At 37.1% G+C, this 26,841-nt stretch overlaps 2 protein-coding genes across 3 annotated transcripts in view; one reads left to right on the top strand and one right to left on the bottom strand.

Moving 5' to 3' along the window:
- Rlip (Ral interacting protein) overlaps nt 1-26,841 on the bottom strand; it is a 213,112-nt gene that overhangs the window by 130,666 nt on the left and 55,605 nt on the right. The gene's annotated exons all lie outside the window — the stretch shown is intronic.
- On the top strand, nt 4,409-10,924 carry LOC145668368 (uncharacterized). Its single transcript, XM_081736146.1, has 2 exons — nt 4,409-6,179; nt 7,037-10,924. The coding sequence occupies exons 1-2, from the start codon at nt 5,664-5,666 to the stop codon at nt 7,232-7,234; spliced, it is 714 nt and encodes a 237-aa protein (XP_081592272.1). The 5' UTR covers nt 4,409-5,663; the 3' UTR covers nt 7,235-10,924.

The following is a 26,841-nucleotide window of genomic DNA, read 5'->3' as shown; positions in this document are numbered from 1 at the left end:
AACCCTTCTCTACCATGTCTCGATGAAGCAGAGTCCGAATAGCATTTGCCAAGCTATTGCTTTGCTTAAATGGTACTTTTCCCATTAAAAAGCAATGCGTTATCTACATACGAAATTCATATTTTTCCGCTGTTTTGAAAACTACAAAAATTGTCACTTCAGATTTTTGTGAAATTGTGACACCCATCCTTCGAAAGTTAGTACTTCCTAAATATCATATGGATTGTGGAGACATCTATATGTCATCCTACGAATTTATTGAGTGCTGTGTTAGATTGGTAGTGAGAAGCGCTGCGCGACTAACATCGAAGAAATTGAAAGTAACAAGTGTCTGGACATACGGTGAATGAACTTAGAGGTTCCTGGCGTTCAAATCTGTGGCCAAGACGGTCATTTTCCTGACCGAGCTAAACTATCAAATATAGCTAGCTATTCTTTATACGATGGACTATTTGCACATAGGGATGCGCTCGAGTCGAGACATGTCTCGAATCTCGACTCGACTCGACTCGAATTCGAGTCGAGATTCGAGTCGAGACACACTTTGTAAAATTCGAGACGAGTCGAGACAAACGTATTTCTCGACTCGAATTTTCGAGTCGAGACACGAGTCGAGTCGAGACGGCTCTTAAAAATCTCGACTCGACTCGAATGTCTCGAAAATTTTTCTATAATTTTTAATATTATTTTGAAGAAAGTATTCACTCAGAAACAGCCTTGAAACCAATTCCAGCTTTTATTCCTTCAGAAAGGTACAGAACGCATAAAATTAATAGTTAATCTTTAAAGATCAAGATTTAATTTTCAGCTCAATTCAGTTAATTAGAACTAATAGTTAATGTTGTTGTATTTGGTTGTACTGCAAATATAATGATAATAATAATAATTGATTATCTAGTTTGTATAAAACTATTATCCGTAGTTTAAATCTAGTTTGTATAAAACTATTGCGATAAAGTAAACTTCATAAATTCTCTGAATGAGCAGTTGATAGTCTATAGTAATTTAGCATAGTTATAATTATTGTTTTTGTTCCCATGAACGCCATAGGGTTACGTAACTTCTGGATTATTCGCTTGCCCAACTATTTTGAGGCTTTAATATGTTGCAGCATATCAAGAGCTACGGATAATATATAATGAAACATTTGTTGTACATCACATATTGTGATACGAGACTATTTTACATAGTATATCTTATCTAATATAAATAAAATAAAGAGTTTGTTTGTGTGTTTGTCTGTCTGTTTGTGTGCGACCTGGGGACCAGACGAGTGGACCGAGAGTTCCCAAAATTTGGTCACGGGTACCTTGGTCCAGGCCCCAGATCAAGACGAAGCGTTTATTTTTAAATTTCGAACCAGGGGAGTCTCGGAGGGGACGTTTACTGGGACCGACCTGGGGACCAGACAAGTTGACCCAGAGTTACCAAATTTTGGTCACGGATACCTTGGTCCAGGTCCCAGTCTAAGGCAAAGCGTTTTTGTCAAAATTGTAACCAGGGGGGTCTCAGGGGGGCGTTTACCGAGACATGTAGTAAAAGTAATCCAAATTGATCGACATTAGTGTCAAATCCATAGTTTTCACAGTCGCTGAGATCAATGGTGACACTTCCATCAGCGATGACTTGCAAATTCAGCTACCACTGTATGCGGGCCGGGTGTCAGCGGGTGAGGAATACCGAGACATGTATAAATAGCCCATATTGATTGATACTAGTGTCAAATCCATAGTTTTCGCATTCGCTGAAATGAATGGTGATACTTCCACAGGTGTTGACTTCCAAATACAGCCCCCATGCGAAGAATGGGTATATTAAGCTAGTATTACAATAAATGGACTGCTTGGATGCCAAGAACTAGTACAGATAAGTTCCTTTCACTTCTGTGAATAGGTATTTTTTTAAAGGATTTTTGTAAACACTAAATTATAAAACAATGAACTACATACAGTAGTTATGGTTTTGGTTCTCAACATAAAAGAAATATGAATTGTTCTTGAGGTATTGAACTTCAACTTTCACTCCTGGAAAATTTCAATTTTGGAGTTAGGCCACTTGGCATCGAAGCAGTTCACTGTAAGATAAATACATTCCGCACATTAGTAACATAGTTGTTCAGGAGCCTTCGATTTCCATCCTCTCAAATGAAAGCTGAACGATTGCTTGATACATGCTGACTATATAGGAGAAATAGTGTATTAAGTTTTCGAGCTTTGGTGCGTATCCGTATTTACACTCTGATATAACTTTAAGTTCACACTCAAATCGAGCTAATTGTTTAATATATTTCGAAAGCTTTTGTTTATATGCAACTCATTAAGGAAAATCTATTTCATAATCGTAACATTTATGTACTAAGAAACTATGAACGTAAAGTGGACTCGACCTAGCCTCGTGGCTGCTGTGACTCAGTGGCACAGCTTTCACCCTTGGTGTGTGAGGACTCTGATTCTGTGTGTGTGTGTGAACTCCGTGGCTAATGTACGCGTCTTTGTCGTGGAAGACTCGAGTTCAATTCCCGGCGTGAGCTCATGTAGTTCGGATTCCACGTTAATCAGTAGGTCTACACTTCATATATCCTCGCTGCTGAAAGAGACGGTAAAGTCAAAATCAACGCAACAATATATATGTGTGTGTGCTTATGTGAATTTCCTCGTGGCTGTATGGTTAACACATACACCTTGATCGCGGGAGACTCTGGTTCGATTTACGGTGGAAGCTTATGAAGTTGTTACCGGTATTCCACTTTAAACTGTAGATCCATGCCTCATATAACCATACATATAATATATATGCCTTTGATACACTTATTTTCCGACTTGGAAGCCATCGAAAATTTCCGGACACAGAGTCCCGTAGACCGAAAATGAGAAACATGGCTACAGAGTAAAACTGCCATAAAAATTTAAGCTTTTTAGGCTAACTTAATCCTTATATATAATGCAACTAGCTTGGCCAAGTTATAATGGAGGAAATGCTATCATTTGCAACACTCTGAGAATAGAAAATGTTCACCAGGTATTACTATCCTCCCCTCTCCCTCTCCTGCAGAATGAAAACCCTGACTAAAACTCAATATTATATATATATATATATATATATATATATATATATATATATATATATATATATATATATATATATATATATATATATATATAACTATTTTGTGTAATGTAACAAACAGTGGCGGATAGTATTCATGTTTTCTTGCAGAGGTCCTTACGAGGGTTCGCTTCCATCTTCCTCTCCCCAAGAACTAAGATAAATTAAAAAATTGCGATTACTTGTTAATCTTGTAAAATTGCGATTACTTGTCAATCTTGTACAAAGGACGCAATTAAAGTCCCAGTGTAACACCCCTTCACATTTAGATTTTTGCCCTGGAAGAAAACCAGTTATTATTGTTTCTTGATTTCTCAGTCTCACCTACATAAACATACGAATAGAATTAAAGGATAGGACATGTTTAGAGTGCTTGCACGTGACATCTAACTATATTTCTCATCAAATGTGTCACAGATGAAAATGTCCGTTTGTACTGCCTCTATTTTCTGGTACACATGTTTCATTTATGTTATGTTGCTAAAATTCGTTAGGAAACAAGTACAGACTGCGCCTGTGTGCCTGACAAAACGTAAATGTACTGGATAATTATTTCTTCACTTTCTTCCAAAAAAAAAAAAAAAAAAAAAGTAACTCATCTCATGTCGGCTAACAAAAGGAGGTAGTGGACCAAAGATAGCCGTTGTTTACCTAAGGTCGTTACACAGCAGGGGTTTCACTCAGTCAGAGAGAAAAAAATAATTTAAAGTTTCTACATTTGTCTTGAACTGCAATATACTTCTTCCTTTTATTTTAATGTAATGAAACCATGAACTGAGAATTTAAAAAATCATTTTCTCATAAAAATCATTCTGTATTCTGCATTCTGGGTCCTGTATCCAGAATCGCAATGGAATCGTATATACGAAATTACAAATGCCGCAAGAAAGACCATTGTCCAGTCAAGACCAAGCGAAATATGCAATAAGGTAATGTATGACTACAGGGAACTTTAACTGTCTATTTTGCATGTGACATGAAATTAGGAGGTCTCTGAAAGTGACAGGCAGATTTGAATGTTTAAATATTTAGCTTATTTCCGTTTGGTTAAGCATTGAGTAAAATTATAATGATCTGTTATACAATTAATCTGACATACTAATCTGATACTCTGTATTCAGTACTCTTGGATGTTCACTGTTAAATAATTTATATTGTTACAAAAATTTCCACTATACTACCATTGTAAGTCAGTTGTTTCATCAATAAAATATTGTCATTTGTGACAATAAGAGATTGCAACCATTCGTTTAATTTCACTTTTTAATTGAGGTACAAATTTACTATTCCTTTTGCAATTGATATAACACAAATTATGATATGATACAGTTTATTTTGATTTTTATTTCTTTAATATTTAAATTTTTTGACTTATGGTACATAGCTCCTTAGGCAAACTTATGCTATCATGTGACACGCCAAATAGATATGTTGTTTTTCTCTGTGTCATAGAAACAATATCGAATTATTTCCAATTTTTTGTAATAATTTTGTTATCAGTTTAGCATAGTGTTTGTTTGCTAGTATACATGTTTTCTTATACACAATCACTCACAGTAGACTTAATTATTTATCTCAAACTACCGCCTGCGTCTCTCGTTTTTCTTCATATTGTACTAACATAATTAACCTTGGTACTCTCAACATTTGTTTTTCGTACTAAAAAAATCACTAATCATTCGCAGGTGAATCCTATTTATTTTCATAACAGGTATATTTTGCTTGAATATTTCGTTCAGTTTCAAACCATAAACCGTACTGACAAAATTGAGTTGAAACATACTCACTACACGTGGCGTTTTGGGGAGTCGCGTCGCGAGGGTTTGTATTTGAATTTCCTCTTTTGTCAGTAAATCATGCCTTTACAATAGACCGAGGTAAAAAAATATTCCTGGAATTGGGGTGTGCAGGAATATTTTACCGCCCTATATTAGTCTTCTTTGTGGGGGGGAGGCTAATATTCAATTCCTATGCTCAGATGATATAGCCAGTATCTACGTTAATTTCATTATTATAGGACTTACCTGAGATATCACAATCATATCATTATAGACACAAAACAACAACACGAGAAATCACTACATCAGCACAAGTTAAATCACTAACAATAACATTTACGCACAGGCAATCGCACTCTCACGAGGACATAATATCACAGGACACTTTTCACTTTTCAGAAAAACACACTTTCTTCCGCTACAATTCTAATCATAACATTCCCTCTAATAACGGTTGGAGTGTCATTCTTTCGTTTCTGGGTCATTAACCACAAGTAAACAAACACAGTTGCTGCGAAAACTTCCTTGTTCTTATATAATATTTGTCCAAAACAAAATGTTTCTCAATAATAATACTAATATAAACTTTAAACATATCTCTACCATAATTTTTCGATATTGTTCGACTTTACCTTACATTGCAATACGACAAAAACACGAAAAGTTTTAAAAAATAATAAATATAAAAAACTAATGCAATTTCTTTTGTCATTATGCAACTGCAAAAAGATGTCACTGCAGGAGGCCAGTTCCTTCTCCAGCAAAATGTAGTCCACCAGCATGGGCACATCCTTCTTCGAGATGGTCCAGTTCCAGATGCTACTTCCAGCCTCTACAAGGGTCATCTTCCAGACGTTCCTGTACCAGCATTGGCCTGCCCGCTTCTGTTTCTCCAGCGCCTCTCACATGCAGATCCAGCCATCTTTCTCCAGAGCTAGAACACCTAATGGTCAACTAGTCCTTGCAGTTATGCCGAGCTTCTACGCCAGCTGTTCCAGAATCACCACCACAACAGTCAGCATCTCCTCCCGTTCCTGTTTCACCACGGATACATCGTCACTTTCATCATTCAGCAGCACCTTGGCTCCAGTTGTTGTTGAAATGTTCCAGTGTCACAGCTGCCCCATCATCATAAAGGTCCAGGGTTCGATTCCAGAACTCGGAAAACCAATCACCGCAGCTTTAGATCGCCTCCAGTCCACACGACGGACACCGAGACGCCAAGCTGTTTTTCATCCGTCATCAAGGGTCCTTGGTTTGGCCAGGACATCGTTAATTCGCAGCTCCCAGCAAAAGGTGACGCCCAGATGCCACACCAAATGCGTAGCTGTTCATCATCCTTCACTACGTTCCCTTGTACATATCAAGAAGAGGACCATCTATAGGAACCACTATCGGTTGCCTAGTGTCAGTCGCAACTCTCAGCGTCTGCATTTACAGAGGCCCAGTTGCAGTTCACATCATCTACCATTTCATTCAGTCTTCACTTCGATTTCTGTGGAGTGACTAGGGACATTCTTCGTTAACCGATGGCCACGATGAGGACAATTAGAAGACCCTGTTTTTCACCTCCCAGTGTTCGAAGTGAGACCACAATCATTCAAGTGGACATTATGTTCACCCCCCAGTGTTTTTCACAGTGTTTAGTGTTTGCCAATTTATTCAATGTTTATTCGAACTAAGAATTTAAAAACTAATGACATACGCTAAAGGTACTGTTCAGGAATTTTTCTTCCAGTTGGTGGGGTAATGTAATGAAACCATGAACTGAGAATTTAAAAAATCATTTTTTCATAAAAATTATAATGGCAATTTGGTAGGTGAAGATGGAACTAAGTTTTCTGTAATATTTTAACTTTTGGATACATGCATCACATTAGTTTTAAAAACTCACAAGGACAGTACTTGTAATCAAGAAATCGTTGGAAGCAGAAGCAAAATAGTCAAGAATCACCTGTAGTCAAATAACATTGCTTGTCAGTAGTAATTAACAATTCGGATAAAATCACGAAAAAGATGAGAGTAAACCTCAGGGTAAATTAAAGTTCAAAAATACTTATTTGTACATCATTAGATAACAATAATATTTTTCAGAAATTGTAATTAGGACTTTCCTAAGATTTTGTAAATTTTTATGGTGGCTTTTGGCAAAGTTAAAAGGAAAAATAATTAAAGTAAACAAGGACAATAGTCCATATAAAATGACCAAGTTTGCAAGTAAAAAGTCATTCTGCATTCTGCATTCTGGGTCCTGTACCCAGAATCGCAATGGAATGGTCTATACGAAATTACGAATGCCGCAAGAAAGACCATTGTCTGGTCAAGACCAAGCGAATTATGCAATGAGGTAAAGAATGACTACAGGGAATTTTAACTGTCTATTTTGCATGTGGCATGAAATTAGGAGGTCTCTGAAAGTGACAGGCAGATTTGAATGTTTAAATATTTAGCTTATTTCCGTTTGGTTAAGCATTGAGTAAAATTATAATGATCTGTTATACAATTAATCTGACATACTATGTCTGGTTGTGAATTCAGTACTCTTGGATGCTCACTGTTAAATAATTTATATTATTACAAAATATCCACTATACTACCATTGTAAGTCAGTTGTTTCATCAATAAAATATTGTCATTTCATGACAATAAGAGATTGCAACCATTAGTTTAATTGCACTCTTAATTTCATTTTAGGTACGAATTCGCTATTCCTTTTGTAATTGACTTGATAACAATTTATTTTGATTTTTATTTCTTTAATTTTAAAATTTTTTGACTTACGTTACAATGAGTGAAAAAAAAGAGTGACACACACTACGGTGATGTTCAAGAACAGTTCCTCATAAGTGGGGGACTGCAATGAAACTATCATATGAGTGAAAAAAAAAAGAAGTTAGCTCAACGGTTTTAAAAAAGAATATATCAAAAAAGATTTTTTTGACATTATTTTGTAGTGATAAAATATATGTGTACTTAAGTTAGATAACAAAAGAATTTTGGAATAAACAGTCACACTTATTGTGGACTAATGAGGTTCTCCGGCAGTCACGTAGCGTAAGAAGTAATTAAGTGAACAAACAAGGCTGTTACGGAGAACCTCAGGGTTTGGCTGACGAAATTAATAGCATATAAAAAGGTAAGGGAGAGGTCCAAAGATCATCTCGGAACAACCAACGGATCTCAAAACAACCAACGGATCTCTCAGCAACCAACCAAGATCTGCAATAACATGGGTGGTTCACCAGCATACTTAATGTAAGTTGTATTTTTTATTTTCATAACTTGCTGTCATTCATATAAGGCTCTAAGCTGGACGAATGGTCTCCTGCGAGAGAACATAATCTAAATTTGTAATTGTAACCTCTAATTCATGTAAAATAAAGCCTTGCTTGTTGTAAAAGGAAATTATTCTGTTAATTGCCATTTGACAGGCAAGAGATCACTAACTACCGCATTATTTTAACATTAAGAACCATTTCCTTGTCATTTGTCTGCATAGAAAAAATATGCAAAAAAAAAAATCACTAGAATGTGCCTATTTACCCAAAGTACGTACTAGATCACTAGTTCAATAGTAAAATCACTAAATCTAGTATTATACGAAATCATAAATGTGGCATCCCTGGGTTGGAGCGAAAGTAATGGTTGGAGTAAACACTAGTCCGTATTTCTACTGCGTTCTGTTGTTGAATTCACAGAAATGTTCAAAGCACTGCCTTCTACATCCGTCCGCTCCGTAAGTGAATCGAGGAGGCGGTGGTTCAAAGACTGTTTACTTGCTCACTGGTTTTAGTATTGTGAACTGAAACTCAAGTCGCAGTCATGTTGAATACTTCTGTCCCTTTCTAGTAGTTTCTACTTTACAACTTGAGGTAGGATGAGGGTCGAGTCGGAAGCGGTATGTATTGTTTATACTACTTACAATGTTACCCCCCCCATAAAATATAAATTCACCCTTTCTCCCTTCCCTTTTTCGAATACAATGAACCGACTCTTTTGCTGAAGTAAGAGAAAATTGAAACATCTGTGTCTAAACTTTCTTTGAAGCGCATTCTTTTGTATTTGTAGGGTTTTGCGAGTGTTTTCACATCAATATGAAGAGATATTTAGCCAAATCTTTTACCATGGACTCCTGCTGCGAACTGACCGTGAGTAAACACCCGATCTCGCTGTGCTCAATTTCTCTCGCACACGTGAAATGGGTGTTGTTGTTTCCAAAACAAATAGGAAGTTGTCTTGTGCTTTTGCATTTCTGCACGCACACAGGTACCATTGCTATATTTTAATGATCAGAAGAAATATCACAACCATCCAATATATATGATACGAAACAGCTAACAGAGGGAGGCAAAGATTATAGTATACCAAGTTTTCCGCGTGGTACCATTATGGAGAATAAATATTTGATAAAGTCACGTAGATGCGCTTAAGCCTATTCCATCTGTTCTTGTAATTTTTCTGGTCTCATCAATTTCTCAGGAGAATACGTACAACATATGTCCAAATTCCATATATACTCTTTCTAAACTAATGAGTAAACTCATTAAGAACACCAACTGATATCAATAAACAGGAAAGAAAACAATACTTTATACTTCTATCATTTGGTACACATCTCTATCATTTGGTACAGAATGAAGCATAGCTTGTTTCTTTTCGAAATAGCTCGTTCGTGTCACAGCTGTGGTTAGTTTTGTTTTGTGTTAGGATGAAAGAGAGAAATGCAACATTTGCTTCGCGGTGAAGTTATATATATTATTAAGATGAGCGGTGATAAGCGAGGTTTAACAAAGAGTGCCTTTCGGATGCACAATTTAACGGGTAGTTGCAGTCCGTGTTGAGAATCGAACCAAAGCTATGTAAGACATGTTAATATTGAGCTCTTTTGTGGTAAAAGTGAACTTCAGAAACACACAAAAGACTTGAAACATCAAGCAATGTAAAGCAATTGAAAAATAGCCTACCTATCGCTGCATCTTTTCTGTGGCTAGGAACATGCAGTGTGTAGCAACAAGAATCGTGTTAAGGACTTTTTTTTTCGAACATAACATTCCCTTCCACACCATAAAAGACAATATAATGTTTGTTAAAAGAAAGTGCACATAATATTTTTAAATTTTGTTTGTGATCCTATCATGCATAATTATAAATAATGCCTTTCATACTACGAGAATGAGTTCAACTATACGTCATGGCCCCTCTAAAGCGGGGCCGCGGTGGCTCAGTGGTAGAACGTTCACCTCTGGTGCTTGGGGACCCTGGTTCGATCCCAGCTCGCACCAAGTGAACTTTGTGGTGGACAAACACCGTGTGCGTGGGTTTCCTCGGGGTTCTTCCGTTCCTCCCACTTTCTTCATTCCACGATTTCACTAATTTCTCATCATCACCCCTCTCCTTTAGCCTAACCGGCATAAACGTGGGACGTAAAACTCAAAGATTTCACTTCATTTTTTCCCTCGAAAGCGATATGTTTCAAAATTATTTATTGTTAGATATTGTAAATTTACGGTATCTATCTTAGTGGACGGGAAATTTTGCATCTAATCGGATAATTTCATGGCTTCTAACAGGAATTCGCAGTTACGAAATTTGCATCACTGTCTTTTGAAAGGATGCCTAGAAAAAATACTACTAGAAAATAACTGAAAACACAAAATGGATTTGATACCCAAATTCACGTCATCTTGGTGTGTCATCATTTTTCTTTAAATATTTGTATTTAGTATTAGATTAGAGTTTAGTGTCCCTTTCAGCATCAAGGCTTAGTGTCCCTTTCAGCATCAAGGCTATATGAGACGTGAACTTACAAATTAACGTGGGTTCAGAACCACAGGAGTTCCCATCGGAAATCGAACCTAGGTCTCCCGCACCAAAGACGCGTACGCTAATCATATGGACAAGGGTGTTCGATAATTAGTAATGTGTACATAAAGTTGTGAAATTGCGCTTGTATAATGGAATGCAATTCCTTCTACTGACATAAACCTTCACAATACTTAGCTGGACAAAGTATCTTTAAAAAGAAAATGTCACTCTTTATGTTTCAGCTCCTGGTTCGACTGAAGGATGGAACAAATTGCAATGAGTGTTTTTGGATCCTACTTTGTGTAGTTGATTCATCATAAACTTGGTATTTGATACGGATATGAACTATTACACTTATTTGTTGTCAGTAAGTACGCCAGAAATTATTGCTTGGGGGGGTGTTCAAAATAAAAGGGGGGGTGCTCTCAGAATAGTGATATACATTTTTAAAGAACTCAAAGAAAACAGTATATTTTGTTATACAACTATTGCTGCACCACCACCACCACCACCACCACCACCACCACCACTACTACTACTACTACTACTACTACTACTACTACTACTACTACTACTACTACTACTACTACTACTACTACTACTACTACTAATAATAATAATAATAATAATAATAATAATAATAATAATAATAATATCAGCTCTTCGCAGTAGTAGGTTTAATAAATCAAGTTCACATATTTGAGCATTTATTATTATTATTATTATTATTATTATTATTATTATTATTATTATTATTATTATTATTATTGTTAAACTAAGTAATACAGTGAAACCTCTCAAAACGGACATCGGTGGAACACGATTATTTGTTCGTAAATGACAGGTATCCCTAAAAGGAAGGGTTCTCTCTCATAACATCACAATACACATATTTATGGCATGGAAGAATAAGAAAGTTTGTCCTCTTATGAAGGTGTCCACTATTGGGAAATGCCCGTTAAGAGATGTTTCACTGTATTAGGAATTAACCACCACTATTTTACCCAGTAATTACCTATGAATTCATTACATACGAATTATTGTAATTATTTTGCAAAATTCTGCCATTATTTCAATTTATTCATCTCCAGCAAGTTTTAGTGGGTGATTTGTTTCCAAAATATTAATTGGGGGAAAACTTCCTCGTCCCATTCTGAAATCACATTTGTTTAGTAATTAATACTGTACATAATTGCAATTTCATTATTTTAATATTTTAACCCTGTTGTTAACGTTAATTGTTGTAATATTATTTGATCTCTTAATCTCCGCTCCTGCCTTTTCCTGGCTACGTGATTGGCTCTGAATATCTTTCATAAGAAAATTATTCATTGATTTGATTGTTTTCCAAATATCCAGTTTTTCAATTTACAAATATCTTGTATCTTTCTGTTTTGTCTTTTTTAATGTAATTTTAATAATCCGCTCAATGAGTTTACGTGAATAAAAATATACTTTACAAAAAATTAAGCTAGCGACAAATGCGTTCCTGCATAACACTAGACTCGGTCTAAAATATATATAATTCTTACTTCGATCGATCTCTTCATTTCTAAAACGTTTTGACTGCACCCTTCTAGCTTCCGTCGGTTGATACATCACTTGCAGAGTAGCACTTACCAACTGAATCTGGTATAGGCTTATTACTATATTGTCACATTTTTCCTTATTGATTAGGAGATAGGTGAATGACCGCTCAAGACGTTGCCAATTTCAGTCATCTGCATCTGTCCATCAATCTCTTTTCTCGGAAACGATCGCGGAGTCCAGAGCACAGCCCGAAACAATGTCATGTGTTTCTCGAAGCTGTACATGAGAACGAGGTCGCTTCGTATTTTGAAGTGAAATAAATAAGTAAGAATATTGCCTTCTTTCCAAAACATTAAACTTTTTTTAACTTGATTTAATAAATAACTTATGTAATGCTGATTGATACAATTGGATTTAGGGGAGTGTTCCTTTTCCATCCAGGGGTGTGTGTAAAGAAATTTGGAGGGGTGTTGGGGGGTGTAGATTACTCCCTGTTTGTTGTTTATTTCTAAATAATAAGTTCTAATACAACTTCATAAAGTTGTAATTCTTCTTTAGTTTGTATCACTTTACACAATGACAAATCCAAAAGGTGTGTTGTATCGGTGCAGTACCAGTTTTTCACGTTTTTCAAAATGTTCCAAAACCCAAAGAATAATCTTTAATTTCTGATATTTTAGTCGTCACAAATTACAATTTTATAATGTAGTCAATGTTTATAATTACTGGGCAGTTGGGCGTTTAAACTAATGACATCATAATAAAGTCAAAACCATAATTTTGAGTTGAATTGATTCTGAGTTTAACGTCCCGTTCAGCAGCGAGGCTATGTGAGACGTGGACCTACTGATTAACGTGGAATCCGAACCACATGAACTCCCACCGGGAATCAAGCCCAGGTTTCCCACGCCAAAGGCAAGTATGCTAACCGTTAGCCACGAAGGAGCTGCGCCATAATTTTAGTGGGCGATAAGAAATATCTCGCCAGTGCTTTTACAATAAATAAAATTTTATAAGTATTAAAGAATAGTGGTAAGAGATTTTATAATAGCTCTTTTATTTATGAGATATGAGTATTTTGAAAAAAAAAAAAACAACTAAAGAATAGGTTGGCGGAACCACAAAAGACTCGTAAAATAAACTTTCTTATAAATACATACGCACCTTACTCACCTTTTATAATTGCTATGCTTACGTTCTCCATAAAAACAGAAATTCTCTTTTAGTGATACTTTACACAAGATCATGAAGTGGGTTCAAATTTAATTAAAGGCAAAATACAATACAATAATCCTCAAATATTGCCTCAAGTGAGTTTAAAGATTTCTAAACACTAGTGCGAAACCGGGCTCTGCCGTTGCGATCGATTTACAGGTCTTGAGACGAAAGTAAGAAGGGACTTACGCACACAGTAAGTAAAAACAATTAATATGCCTGTAACTTTCCCCCAAATGGGTGTATCTTAAAACTAACCTCACCATTATTTTTCTAATTAAATTCTAGCCCGAAATTATGTATCATATTACCCTATTCCCATTTTGAAAACTTGACCTTAATTCAAAATGGCGGATTTCAAGATGGCTGCCATCAAGGTCATATCTACCATTCGACTTCCCCCCAGGTTTTATATGTATCCACATGGTTTTTCTTCACTTTTCTTCATTAACGCTCCGTTTACAAAGGGTAGTAAGGGACTTCTGTAGTAATCTCTAATAACCACATCACAACTCTTAAAAGTTATTAAAAAAAATAGAAAACATGTACCATGGCAAAAATTTGTCATCACAAGTAATGATGCATACATGCCTTCTATCAGCAAAAAAAGTTTCATTGAAATTGGAGCCGGACATTTGAGTGATGTCCCTTGTGGGATGTGATTGAACGTCACGTCAGAACACATCGCCCCCCTTCCCGGAATTTACGGGAATTAGGTGAGCTGTGTGAGCACATGTGGTGCCAGCTCTCTCCAGCGACCTATCAAGGATCATTGCGTGTATGTCAAGACGAGTCGCCGTTTTTATCCATGCCAAAAGTCGACATACTGACAATTAGGTAGGTAGTCATGATGGTCTGGCTGATGTGTGCGTATATTTTAACTCGTACATTTTGTCTCGACTCGAATTTCGAGACGTCTCGACTCGAATTCGAGTCGAGTCGAGTCGAGACAGAGACTGTCGAGTCGAGACAGAAACATATTTTCGAGTCGAGACAACATTTTCTCGAGACGAGTCGAGACAGGCTTAAATCTCGACTCGACTCGACTCGAATGCATCCCTATTTGCACACCAGATCCGGCCGGTAGTTACCGCGAAAGGACTACATACAAGCCGAACCGAGCCTGTCCTGGCCAAGCCCGGCCACCAAATATAGCATTCTTTATTCCTTAAGTGACTGGCTACTTACTCATCAAATTTTACTTAGACCTGGCCAGTAGCTTCCGAGAAACACAGTATCCCATACACACAAATATATCTACACCTGGAGTCAGTGCCGGATTTATAAACCGCAAGACCTTGCGGTGCGGTGAGACCCGGATCCTAAGGGGCCCAAGGGCTTTTAAAGGTCCCCCTGCACCGTGCTTGTAAATACTAATTTTTAAAACAATGGGAAAGGGATGATATTTTCACAATAGTTTTAATTACTTGAACCAGGACTGACAACGGCGCACGAGATGTCTCTTACTTTCGAGGAGTTTAAAAATAAGCTTATCCGCAAATTGTGTCTCTTGCAAGAGTTGCAACAGAGGATATTTTTTGTCTTTCGTACACTTGTTAGCTAAATATGATTCTACAGTGGCACGGATATCAGTCCAGCCAATCTCAGATTATCTCAGCCATGATATTCAAAATCAAATCATCATTGCCCGTATTCAAACTTAGAAGCTAATTTGTTGAAGTAAATTAAAAGAGTGCAATTTTTCTCATTAATCATTGATATGATTCAAGATTTATCAAAGAAAGATCAAATCAATTTCATTATTCGCTATGTAAATTTTACAGAAGTAATGATAGCTTAGAAAACGAAGTTTCTAGACGGCTCGAGATTGAAGAAGTATTTTTAGGATTTTTACAACACGCGATCGTATTCCTGCACTCTGCATTCAGACTTGCAACTCTAGTGTTAAGGTCATTTGGAGAAATTGGGATTGTCTGAAAAAATGCAGAGTGCAGGAATACGATCGCGTGTTGTGATGAGTGGTGCTTACTCAGGTGTTCAAAAGAAACTTCAAGAAATTGAGAAATGATATATATATATATATATATATATATATATATTCACTGCCCGGTATATAACCTAAACCTTGTTATTAATGATGCCATCAAAGGTGTAAAAGAACTTGCCAGTTACTTCACAACGCTTCAGGATTTGTATAAAATTTTTTGGCCAAAGTATAAATAGGTGGGATATTCTGTCGTCATGGACAAGAAAATCAGATGTAACTTTGAAAAAGCTTAATCCAATCAGATGGGCCTCACAGTACCAATCCATTGTAGCTATGAGGTTGAGGTATGCTGATGTAATAAAAACTCTCCGAAAACTTTCACTGCCAAGTAAGAAGGCTAACGAGGTATCAGAAGCAAAGCGATTGGCGAAAGTCATGGATTCCTTCGATTTTGTGTTTCTGGCTGTGGTGCTGTCAAAAATATTTTCACAACTTAACATCGCGTCGCAACTTCTCCAAACTCAAATTGACCTTGAGAAAGTTTTACGCACTCTTGAAGAGAGCCGAGAGGAATTGAAGAAAATGAAAGAATACCATTAAATAAAACAAGAAGCCACAGCTCAATGAAAAGTCAATGCGAAATGAAAAGTCAACCCTGTGTTCGCAGAAAAAAGGCAACCCAAAGTGAAAAAACCTTCGATGAACTGGTAGATCATCGGTTTTTGGACACAAAGACTTTCTTCAGCGTTAATGTTTACAATAGATTTCTAGATATCGCGTACAAGGAAATAGAGAACCGTTTTATATTGTTACAGACAATTCTTGGTGAATTTTCAATCACATTCTCGAAAGTACTTGTAAACCTTTCAGACGAAGAAATTATAGTGAAGGCTGAAAAGCTACAAAATTAGTACCAGCAAGACATTGGCCCGTCGCTACCATTGGAATTAATTTTCCTTCGCACTGGATTTAAAAACCATATTTCAAATATCAACACTGTTCTTGAATTGGCGGTATTACTATACGTCGAGTTTAATAATATTGCCCCAAGTTATCCTGAAGTTTTGACTACTCTTGCTTTATTCCTGACTTTACCCATGACTGTGGTTTCCGCTGAAAAGTCATTCTCAGTCTTAAAGAGGATCAAGAGTCATTTAAGGTGTTCAATGACACAGGAGAGAATGAGCGACTTGAGAATGTTGGAAATCAACCATGGGAGGGCTTCGACAAATGAAAAGAGAGATGTTATACGGGAGTTTGCAGAGATGAAGGCGAGGAGGAAAGATTTCTTCTACAACGTTAGTATTTGAATCTCTATTCCAAAGCAAATAGAACACGGGATATTTCATTAAAATGTACTATTAAAAAAACATAGAATAAAGAGGGGGGGGCTTTCAAATTTTCTTGCGGGGAGACTGACATTTCTAGATCCGGTACTGTCTGGAGCGGAACTATAAGCTCTCGAATGCTTAAAACAGAATCCAGCGGTAAGTTTCTGCTCTGAGGCGATGTTTTCTTAAGCCAAAGACAGCAAATTATCTGGAGTTGACGACTCCGACCCTAAACTCACCTACTAACAGTTAATTTAAGAAATTTAAAAGAGCGTACACAAGCTTCCACTATTCGACATCTTAGTGCCTGTGAGTTTATCTGTTCCACTATAACTTTCTAAGTTTGATTCGATCTTAATTAAGCTTGGCGTATGCTTTTTTGAACTTTGCAAATACGAAGACTGATCACTGGATTACTTTTTCGTTCCGTTGTGACGTGACAGGGATGTAATAAGATGTCAGTAGTTATTCACTGAAATGGTCAACCAAGTTGCGTGTTATGCGACCCTTAACGACGACATGGAGGTGAGGGTTTCGAGAATCTGATGTCCCAATCCATAGAGTTAATCATGTGTTGAGATAAAGGGAAACTGAGGGCGCTATGGAAGATGCTGGATGTCTGCTGTTTTCTCGAACTATTCCTGTACAGGATGTGCGCGGTAGGTAAGTGTGTTATCGCCTTGGAGGATATCATGTTTATGGATGCAATGTGGTTGGTTATATCCAGTCTGCCAGGAGATCGTGATACTGAACACCAGTCATGTGTTCGTCTGTAATCACCAGAACCTAGTCCTTGCCTTGTGAACTTGCCCCATGAGTAGGGATTTCAGACGTCCCGAATTTACATATGTCCCCCAGGAATTGACCGAAACTCAACATATTTCGGTTTCCCTCCGAAACATACATTAATATCAATCGTAACATTATCATTAAAATTCTAATTTTATTAGTAACTGATACTCGACTTACAGAAATAATCTACTGTCATTCACTTTTGATTAGTATTGACATTATCTAATTCAAATCTGATATTTTAGCAAGAAGCAAGTACATAATTATGAATACATCTAAATTTTCATAGTGTGGTTCGGTTTTTCAGTCTTGAAATATGGGATCCATGTTACACACCTTACTGTCCGACTGTCTGATTATCTATGCCTATAGCTGTGCACTCCGTATGCGCGCTGCATCATCAGAAAACTCAACATGGTAACAAGTCGAATTCAGAATTCGGAGAGAGGAATCATAATTTAGTGATTTGTCATTATAGCGTATAGGTCTCTTACCTGGGGTTGAAATTGATCAAGAAAAGGGGAGGAACTTTAAAGCAGGGATGTAAATAATCATTTGTCCGGGGCGAGTGGTTCATCGGTGCGGGCGAGTATTTAATATAATACCGAAAACAACTAAATGATTTCTATTGTGAGATGTGGGCTAGTAAAATTTTGTTGCTTATTTGCATCCCTGCTTTAAAGTTTTCGCATACAAATAATGCAGTAACAAAACAATTTTATTGTTATTAAACTATTTTACATGGTTTTGATAAAATATAGAATATATTTTCTTTGAGGTTCCCTGATCACTGTTGGTACAGTGTGAAATATCTATCAGGGATGAGGGAAGGAATTCATCTCACTATATACTAGATGGAATGTCCGTTCTTCGCACGGGGACAATATGTTTGTGGCAAATATTGGAATCCCTTCCCCTTAGGATATTTATTTAAATGAAAATATGAAGATGAAATTATAGAAGATACTCTATTTTTGGCATAAATACTAAAAAACCTCACCCCTCACAGAATACGCTTTTAATCCAACTGATACGATGAAAGAAAGACAAAAGCTTGAAGCAGGTACTAACTATCTTTGAAAAGTAATTTCAAACGGGTCAGCTGTTTTCCCGACCCCGAGAACAATGAATTCGACACAAATCTATCATTTTTCACCTCTCCCGCGCCTCTGCCAATGGAGCTGAACTTGGACATAAAGAACGTTGGGGAACTGTCACCCAGGACATAAAGAACATTAGGGAACTGTCACCAATCAAACTAGGGACTACGAAAACTATGGATTCGACACTAATATCAGTCATTTTCAATTATTTTTAAATGTAGCCATATCCCCCTCAGGAGCACTAATAGAGGCTGGATTTGGATTTAAACGGCATCGGGTGTGTCATTTTTATCTTAAATGACCCCGAAAACTACAGATTCGACACTAGTATCGGCTGTTTATGATCATTTTACGTCACCCTTCCCACGCTAGATGTACTAGAAGGCCGTACCCACAATGGAGACTGAACTTGAGACTTAAATTGTATTGGAACTGTTACTAATCAATTTAGAGACTTCGAAGACCATAGATTTGACAATCGACACTATTATTGATCCTTTTTGGTTATTTTTACATATCACAATTTCTCCACTCAGGGGTGCTAATGCGGGCTGAACTTGAACTTAAACCGGACCGGGCACGTCACTATTCACCTCAGCGACTCCGAAAATTTCGACTTTCATATCGATCGTTTTCCATCTTTTGTGTTACTCCTCGCACTCCCCATAGGTGGGCTACGGTGTCTTACTCCCACCGGGAACTGAGCTTGAACTTAAAGGGCATCGGAGTTTCACCAATCAACGTAGGGACTTCAAAAACTATGGATTCGATACTAATGTTCGTCATTTTCAATTTTTTTCATGTCACCATTCTTCCTATCTCAGGAGTACTAATGGGGGTTGAATTTAAATAGTATCAAGGGTGTCAGTGTTCATCTCATCGTCCTCTAAAGTACGAATTCGACACAAATATCAGGTGTTTTGGATCATTTTTGTTCCCCCTCGTACTCAGGTGTGCTAAGGGTTCTTACTCCCCGCTGGGACTAAACTTGGACTTAAAGGGCATTAGAACTGTCATCAATCAGCTCACGGATCCTGAAAACTATGGATTTGATAGTAATATCGGTCGTTTTCCATAATTTTTGTGTCTCCCCTCCCACTTTCCTTAGGTGTGCTAGGGGGTGCTATTTTTTTAATTTATTAATTTATTGCTTGAAATTGAAATGTATCACGAATAAAGAAGTGGATTTGTGTTAGTCCATAATTATAATATTTTACGGATAATTCTCGTTAAATAAAAAATCCGGTATTTAGAAAATTTGGCATGTGCTTATTTTTACTTTTAACGCTTCGCATTGAGCCTGAGGTTGAAATGTTTCTATAAAAATTGTGAACTCATCTTAACTAGAAAATGTTTGAAAATAACTTTTTAAAAAAGTAAGATTTTCACGGAATAGGGCAAGTGCTTTTTTGAGGTTTTTCAAAGTTTAGGATTGTTGTAGATACACAACAAAGAAATACCATTTGCTCGTTTTTACTGTGCACGACTCCACCAGCTCGGTAAATATAGTTACGTAGCCAGTTACTGATTTTCTCGGTTGTTCTACATGTTTCATTTCATTCTATTTTGCTGCTAAGTTTCAATGCCTCGAAAAACAAAAAACAAAATACCTTCCAATAGTTCGTAAACCCTAAAACAACTTTTACTGATAAGGCAATTGAACTATCATAACACATACTTGTGAACGGAAGTTAGCTGATAGTAATTATCTGCACCGTATGGCACCAGCCTATCAGTAAAAAGACGAACACAAAACTGCAAAATTTATAACTTTTCATGTATCCAACTGGGCTTACAATTTCATCTGGCATAGTTCATTTCATATACTGAATTTAACAAGGAAGCTGTTGTTTACCAAATGAAGAGTATTTGATTTAATATGCTGAAATTTTCCATGAATTGTTGACTTCAAAAAGTGAGTAATAGAAAAGTACAAAATGTGTGTAAGGTAAAAATTGGCAGTTTACGAGAGAAAGCGAAGAAAATGTCATTTAATATTAATTTAGACAGCCTGGTTATGTAAATAACATACACGGTGTTTTAAGGATAAGTATAGTAATTGGTGGCAGCATCGACTATTTCATGTGGAGAAATCCATTGTGTCGTGGAGGAACTTCCCTTTAATCAGTTTTCCAACATTTCTTTCCAATATACACTTGATTGTCTTTATGGTGCGTTGAACGTTTTTCTCAGGTTTCAATAAAAAAAATTACAAGATGAAATACACTAAAGGATTATACTTAAGAAACATCAGAGATCCCGTAATTAACAAATGGTGCAAAGTCAGGAAAGATTACATTTTTAAAAAATGTTCAATTATTTTATACGTTCTTTTACTTATATCTATATATATAAAAGAGAACGCACAAATCCTTTGTCCGCTCATCACGCTAATACGGCTGAACCAATTTATTTCATTTTTGGGGGGTTATTAGGATTTGGACCCTAGATGGTTTTTATCATATCACTTTAATTTTTAATTACCAGTGTCTTGAGATAATTGACCATTCAAGTGTCCATAACGTACAAATCCTTTGTTAGTTCATCATAGGTAAAAATAAACGTATTTATATGCAACCCGCATGACCGTGTCACTCGGCGGGTTAACATAAATGACAGGCGATATAATGTTAACATTTACTGCAATCTACTATGGTTTTTATCATATCACTTGAAAGCGAAAACTTCCGGGATGACCGCAGCGAAGCGGGGCGGGTTAACATAAATGACAGGCGATATAATGTTAAGATTTACTGCAATCTTCTATGGTTTTTATCATATCACTTGAAAGCGAAAAAGTAAAAATTATCTAAGTAACAAAGTTTATTGCGTTCCGGGGTGACCGCAGCGAAGCGGGGTGAACGCTGCTAGTTAACATATAATGAAGTGTCAAAATATTAAATAATTACACCAGCTGTCTAACTACATGTATATTGAAAATTTATGAGCTAGATGTCTCATTTAACAAATTTGTTAAAACCAAGTCGACATAAGAATTTCACGTACCATAAGACGGGGTTACTTTGCACAAAACATGAAAAGAGTTGCATAGTCCTCTGTCAGTAAAGCCGTGAACTGTACAGAAAGTTTCAAGAAAGTTTCAAGTGCCATCGTAAAATAGAACTATTTTGGCTATAATGTTGGCGGTTCACGTAAATTCTAATTACCCGGAGTGTTTGTTTTTGTAAAGGTATAGAAAGTAGTTACTGCAAAGGCCGGCAAAATTTGAAAGATATCATGCACAAGAAGTTCCGTCAAAGTTATGTCAGTTTCGTAGAATACTACTGTATATAAAGGGACTTTGAAGCAATAGTTGAAATTGAAGTGTGAAACATTTTCAGGTCGTTAAAAAATATATAACAGAGAAGGCGGTTTTAGCCTTTAATCGGGGTTACTTCGCACCAGTCCAAAGTAGCCCCTTAGAAAGGAAATTACTATTGCTGGTCCCTCATGCCTTCTAATTTTAGGAAAATTTCCTACTTAGGTACGTAGATGCCGAAAGGATTTCTTGTTGGAAAATAAATTACGAACAGAGGCGTATCCAGAAAAATAGCTTGAGAGGGGCTTCACTCAGATTTTTTTTTTTAAGGTATCACTAGACTTTGGGGGGGGGGCTGAAACTTACACGCATAGGATTGACTAACATTAGATTTAAAAGAAAAAAAAAAAGAAATCATGCAATTCGGGTGGGCTTCAACCTGAAAGCCCCACACCCCATAAACATTCCACTGATTACGTTTAGGACGTTACGGTTAAGATTTTCTTGGACATAAAGAGCAACCAAGACAAATCAGTTTACAGTTTTTTTTTTTTTTTTTAAGTACCTGAGGGCATTTTTTGTGGGACTATGCTAAACTATCAGAATGTGTTTCCTGCGCCGGTAAAGGAAAATACTCACACTAAGTACTGATACCGGTACCATCATTCTAATATCAATATTTATACACTGCATGCAGTTTTGTGTAGGAAGTGAAATGTATAAATACTGAAGGGAAAACATTGCATAGAAACATGTTCGTATGTTGAACATACTTTTCTGTATGTTGTGCAAAGTATCCCCACCTACGGGGTAACTTTGCACCAAACTAACTATGGCCATACTGAATTTTTACTAATGCACGAATGTTTTCCTTATATATCTAGCTATTGTATGTTTAAAATATAATATTCTAAATCATTACGTTTATAAGTTAAATGCGATTTTCTTTAAAATTCCTTAAATCTTGTGCAAAGTATACCGTCTTACGGTATTTCATTAGTACAGAGGTTGGACTTAAATGGTATTGGGAGTGTCACTATTCTATTCAGCGATCTCGAAAACTATGGACTCGGCACTAATATTTGGCATCTTCTATTATTTTTTCACGTCATCCTTTTCACCTTCATCCCTAGGAGTCTCGCAATCTTATAGCTTTTTTTTCAGACTGTAAATTATATGTGTATTAAGTTTGGTTGCACTTGCTCCAGGTGTTCCAGAGTTATGCTGGAAAATACATACCTACACACACTTACACACATACAACCGTGTAAATGTACGAGCAACGCTAACTGATATACCCGTTCTTGCCTAAGTAGAGTATGTCATCGAAACTGTCACTAATCAACTTAGCAAAGATTCGTCACTAATATCGATCATCTTGGACATTTTATTTTCCATTCCTCATTCTCATGTCGGTGAAAAGTAAATTTAAATAGTGTGTAAGACAATTCTTTTGTTAAATAGTGTCACTATTTATCTCAGATATCCCGAGAACTATGGATTTGACACTACTCTCGGTCATTTTTGATTATTTTTACACATCACCTTGCCCACATTCCTAAGGGTGTCTTACCCCTTCTACTAAACTAGGTGTAAGTATCATAGGCACTGTCACTAATTAAGTATGCGGCAAAACAAACAGTACTGAAATTCACGTACAAATGGCGCGCAGATGTAATGTGGTATGAGCTGTGAGCGCCACATATGTGCTCAGTTGTGTGTGAATAGCTTAATATGCAGCTTCCGCGGAAATAATACTATTCTCAACAGAAGAGGTGTTTATTGTCGAGCACTATTTCCGCTCATACGGTGTGGAGCAGCATCTCACTGAGGGACATGTTTCTCTGGAGTGTAATTATGGCACATGCAGATGAAGAAGAGATGAAAGCCTGTGTACTTTGATTGCTACATCAATCGACAGTTGATTATTGACCCATTCTTGTACGGGGGGGGGGGCGCGATGGCTCAGTGGTAGAGCGTTCACCTCCGGTGCTTGGGGTCCCTGGTTCGATTCCAGCTCGCGCCGTGTGGTCTTTGTGGTGGACAAACACCGTGCTCGTGTTTTTTTCGGGGTTCTCCCGTTTCCTCCTACTTTCTTCATTCCACCATTTCACTCATTTCTCATTATCACCGTCTCCTTTAGCCTAACCGGCATAATCGTGGGACGTTAAACTTAAAGATTTAATTTCATTTCCATTCTTGTATGATTTGCGCGGTTTTTATTGCACCAAAAATCTATTGTTACGACAACAATGGATTCAGCAAAACGGAGCTACTGTCCACACTGCAAGTGAATCACTTGTTCTGTCCACAAGAGTTTGGATATCGCTTGATTTCCTGTGGAACGGATTTTCCATATTCTTCCCCTCCCCCTGTCCTCACGGCTTCAGATGCTTACATATGGGGTATGCTAAAGGAAACAATTTTCCGAACAGATAATCCCTGACCACTACACCGGGAAGAGAGAAGATTCGGTCATATGTTTTGTCGTTACAGCAACCTGTGTTCACTAACATGCTGATCGATCTAAGGACCGCTATGAAAAATGCATGCAACATAAAGGTCAACATTTTGAACACATGTCGTACGGGCGTAAATCCTCTTGAATTTACAATATATGTAGAGTGACTTTTAATTAACATCCATTTGACATTTCTTATGTTTCATGATGATGTACAAAAAATAAATAAATAAATGTCAACGATTTGATTTCAGTACTGTTTGTTTTGCCGCATACTGACCCCAAAAACTATGGATTCGATACTAATATCGGTCGTTTTCATGTCACCTCTTCCCATTCCCAAAGGGTAATAATTTCTCAGCCCGAAAGTATTTGTTTTCAGATTGTAAGTCATATACGAGGGGGTACTCAAAAAGTGAAATTTATCACTTGGTTTTAGTTTTGTCCAGATGTAGTTTGTTTAGGTACATTTAGGTACGTAGGCACGTCCATGTATATTATTTCAGCCACCTTCAAAGTATCGTCCATGTACAGAATCAACTATCATAAGTATTCTGCCATTATTGCCAAGTCATTTGCCGGAAATGAGAAGCTTCCATTGCACAGTCTTCGGGTAACCTCTTCGTCTTCACGTACGATTTTTCTGTTCTGATACTGTCCATCAACTGTAGCCTCCTTCTCCCCCTCCCCCTTTCTCTCTCTTTCCTGTCATCATATCCTCTAGCACGTCCCTCACGATATAAACGGCGTGACAAACATCTTGGCATTTGAAGGCGGCGCTCCAAGTTCCCTTTAAATGCTGCTAGCAAATGAGAGCCCAGCAGTATTGCCACATTTATTTTGCACACATCCACGTCTATTCCCTCTCACCTGATAGCACTGTAGTTTGTCTGCTTAGCCACAGCCACACCCCATTACCACTTGGCAAAGTCGCGTCAGAGCTTGCGTTTTATTCGTTTAGCTGAAATGCCAAGATGTTTGTCACAGGCTTTACTTTCATCTCAGCTAACCCTTTGTGGATCCCATGGTACAATTTGTACCATACGGGGTGTTTCATGGTACATTGCGTTATAACTCTCCTATTTGAGCTTTTTCGTTCGTTTTTTTTTTCAAGTCCAGAGGCATTGTAGAAGACATTACGTATGGTTTCACACCTTCCTGCGTCGAGACATAAGAGGTGATGACGTCATAAGTCTAAAATTTATATTTTCGTGTAATACTTTTTTTGGGGGGGTTATGTAAAGTATTTTTTGCGGGCTTATTTTTGCACGTAGAAGATTGAAATTTTGCACAAACATGTAGTCCACCGAGTAGTATTTACCAGATTTTTTTAAAAAGGATTTCTGCGTTAAAACAGGGGGATACAGAGGGTCAAAAAGTTGAAAAAAGGGATATTTTTACCAAAAAATCCCTTTTTTTTGCGATTTTCGCGCCTTAAATACATGATGGAGACAAGTGAGTCATACCATCTGAAAGGCAGTTCCATTCTGAAGAGAATGACAGTCGAATTATTATTCTAGAGTAATTAGGGAAGTGTCAGGGAATTTTCATCAAAATATACTTCTGTATAGGGGAATATTGGACATTTTCGGTATTATTTTTTGCGGGCTTATTTTTGCACCTAGAAGATTTAAATTGTGCACTAACATTCAGTCCACCGAGTAGTATTTACCAGATTTTTTTTTTCAGATTTCTGCGTTAAAACAGGGGGGTACAGAGGGGCTAAACCTTGAAAACGGGAAATTTTTACCAAAAAATCCCTTTCACGGGCTTTTCCCGCCTTAGATAAATGATGGGGACAAGTGAATGGTACCGCCTGAAAGGCAGTTCTATTCTGAAGAGAATGATGGGCGAAACATGACCCTAGGGTAATTAGGGATGTCTCAGGGAATGTTTAAAAATTTCCCTCTGCATACGGGAATATGGGGCATTGTCGGTATATTTTTTTTTTTGGCGGGCTTACTTTTGCACCTGGAAAATTGGAATTGTGCATAAACATTCAGCCCACCGAGTAGTATTTACCAGATTTTTTCAGATCTCTGCGTTAAAACGGGGGGCTAGGGGGGTCCAGGGGGGCTAAAAGTTGAAAAAAGGATATTTAGACCCAAAAAATCCCTTTTTTCGGGATTTTCCCGCCTTAGATACATGATGGAGACACGTGAGTAATACCGCCTGAAAGGTAGTTCTATTCTGAAGAGAATGATGGCCGAAACATGACCCTAGGGTAATTAGGGATGTCTCAGGAATTTTTTACCTGAAATCATGGTGTTTTAGGGTAATTTGGGGCATGGTGGGAATTCCTGATAAAATTTCTCTCGCCCTTGGTATTCAAGATAGAAACTTGAAATTTGGCACATACATTTAATATACCAAGTACTATCTTTCAGATTTTTTTTTAGATGGCTACGTTTACACAGGGCCGCTCCAGGGGGGGTCAAAGTGTGAGAAAAAAAATTTTCTCCGAAATTTTCCCTTTGACATCATTTTCCCCCCTTCTGGTATACGGTATGAGCA

Source organism: Thermobia domestica, chromosome 13 (genome assembly GCF_964235325.1).
Source record: "Thermobia domestica chromosome 13, izTheDome1.hap1.1, whole genome shotgun sequence".
Classification (NCBI taxonomy): Eukaryota; Metazoa; Arthropoda; class Insecta; order Zygentoma; family Lepismatidae; genus Thermobia; species Thermobia domestica.
The sequence above is the reverse complement of the archived record's forward strand: the minus strand, read 5'-3'. Positions and strand labels throughout refer to the sequence as shown.

What these genes read in the sequence shown, in the direction of transcription:
- LOC145668368 (XM_081736146.1), top strand. Translation starts at nt 5,664, where the DNA reads ATGGGCACATCCTTCTTCGAGATGGTCCAGTTCCAGATGCTACTTCCA. An exon ending in TTCGCAGCTCCCAGCAAAAG is followed by an intron (nt 6,180 to 7,036) that starts GTGACGCCCAGA and finishes CTTTTGGCAAAG; the next exon opens with TTAAAAGGAAAAATAATTAA.